The sequence below is a fragment of the Myzus persicae genome, unplaced genomic scaffold, assembly GCF_001856785.1.
Source record: "Myzus persicae strain clone G006 unplaced genomic scaffold, MPER_G0061.0, whole genome shotgun sequence".
Lineage (NCBI taxonomy): Eukaryota > Metazoa > Arthropoda > Insecta > Hemiptera > Aphididae > Myzus > Myzus persicae.
This window is the reverse complement of record NW_019103058.1, coordinates 1-1,752: the sequence shown is the minus strand read 5'-3', so window position 1 is coordinate 1,752 and position 1,752 is coordinate 1. Positions and strand designations below refer to the sequence as shown.

The 1,752-nt window shown below is 29.0% G+C and overlaps 1 protein-coding gene across 1 annotated transcript; it reads left to right on the top strand.

The window, feature by feature from the left end:
* Positions 1–826: 826 nt before the first annotated feature.
* On the top strand, positions 827–1,724 carry LOC111033701 (the record flags this gene model as incomplete). Its single annotated transcript, XM_022314576.1, has 2 exons — positions 827–1,412; positions 1,467–1,724. Coding segments are annotated over 2 exons (844 nt in total), but the record flags the coding sequence as incomplete, so codon positions are not given.
* Positions 1,725–1,752: the final 28 nt, after the last annotated feature.

Below are 1,752 nucleotides of genomic sequence, written 5' to 3'. Positions count from 1 at the left end.
TAAATGTCTATTTATTAACAAATTATAAAATTATAAATTTTATTTGTGTAAATACATTAAATATGCATCAATATTTTATTTTGTTCAATTAGGTATTTAAGAACATGTCAGACATAAATGAGTTCATATGTATAGAATGTGAGAAAAAGTTTAAATTTTTAAAAAACTTAAGATCTCACATAAAAACAAATCATCCTCTTTTAAAGTTGGATGAAATAGCACCAACAAAAAAACAGAAAAAAAGTGATTTGTATATATTTACATGTGACCAGTGTACAAAGTCATATTGTCATCAAAAAAATTTAATTGAACACAAATAAGTTGCTCATTCAATTACTCCAACAATTGAAATTATAGTCCAATGTGCCATGTGTTTATTTACTGCCCCATACAAAAATATGAATATACATTACGAATTAGATCATAATATTTTGCAAAGTGTAGATAGTTTTGAATTTGAAAGCATTGTTGGTTTTAACAGTTGGAAACATGAAATTGAACTATCCACACAGACATTGTATGTCAAAAACTTTGGTTCATCTGAAAAAGGAAATCAAATTTACAGTTATTACAAATGCCACAGAAGTGGTTTCTATAATTCAAAAAGTACAGGTCAACGTCATATAAAAACACAGGGTTCTAACAAAATAAATGGGTACTGTCCAGCTAGCATTAATGTTATAGAGTCAAAGGTTACTAAAAGATGTAATGTTAAATTTAATAGCAACCATATTGGTCATGAAAATGAAATAGGACACTTGCCTTTAAATAGATGTACTAGAGATGATATAGCATCTAAAATATCATAAAATATTCCTTTTGATAGAATTTTGGACGAAATTCGTGATAATATTTCCAACAATCTTTTAGAAAGAACTCATTTTCTTACTAAGAAAGATTTATATAATATTGAAGCTTCATATAATCTCAATAATGAGGCAGTACATCATTCGAATGACGCTACAAGTGTTGGAGCATGGGTTGAAAAATTAAAATCTGATGACAAATTAAGCCTTGTTTATTACAAGTCACAAGGTCAAATTGACACAAATTATATAGAACTTAAAGAAGTTTATTTTTTATTGCTCATAATGAACGACTATCAAAAATCCATGTTAAACAAATTTGGAAATGATGTTATTTGTATCGATGAAACGCATGGGATGAATTCGTATCATTTTAATTTGACAACAATCATGGTTCTTGATGATTTAAGAGAAGGATTTCCATGCTCTTTTATGATTAGTAATAGAGTTGATGAAGCGGTATTAAGAATATTTTTTGCTGAGATAAGGGACAAAACCGGTATTATTCAGCCCAATGTCTTCATGTCAGATATGGCTGAAAGTTTTTATAATGCTTGGGTTGTTGAAATGAAACCAGCAAAACATAGGCTCTATTGTACATGGCATGTAGATCGTGCCTGGAGAAAAAATTTAAATAAAATTAAAATCAAAACAAAACAGGTGGAAATATATAAAGTATTGCGTACATTACTTCAAGAACAAGATGCTGAAGCCTTTAGTAGAATGTTTGACAATGCTATAAATCGAATGGCAAAAGATGATGAAACTATGCATTTCTCAAACTATTTTATTAGTTATTATGCTCCATCTGTGCAGTTATGGGCTTATTGCCACAGACTAAATTCTGGAATAAACACAAATATGCATATTGAAAGAATGCATCGGACACTAAAACACATATACTTACAAGGCAAAAAGGTGAAGCGACTTGATAAATCTCTGCATG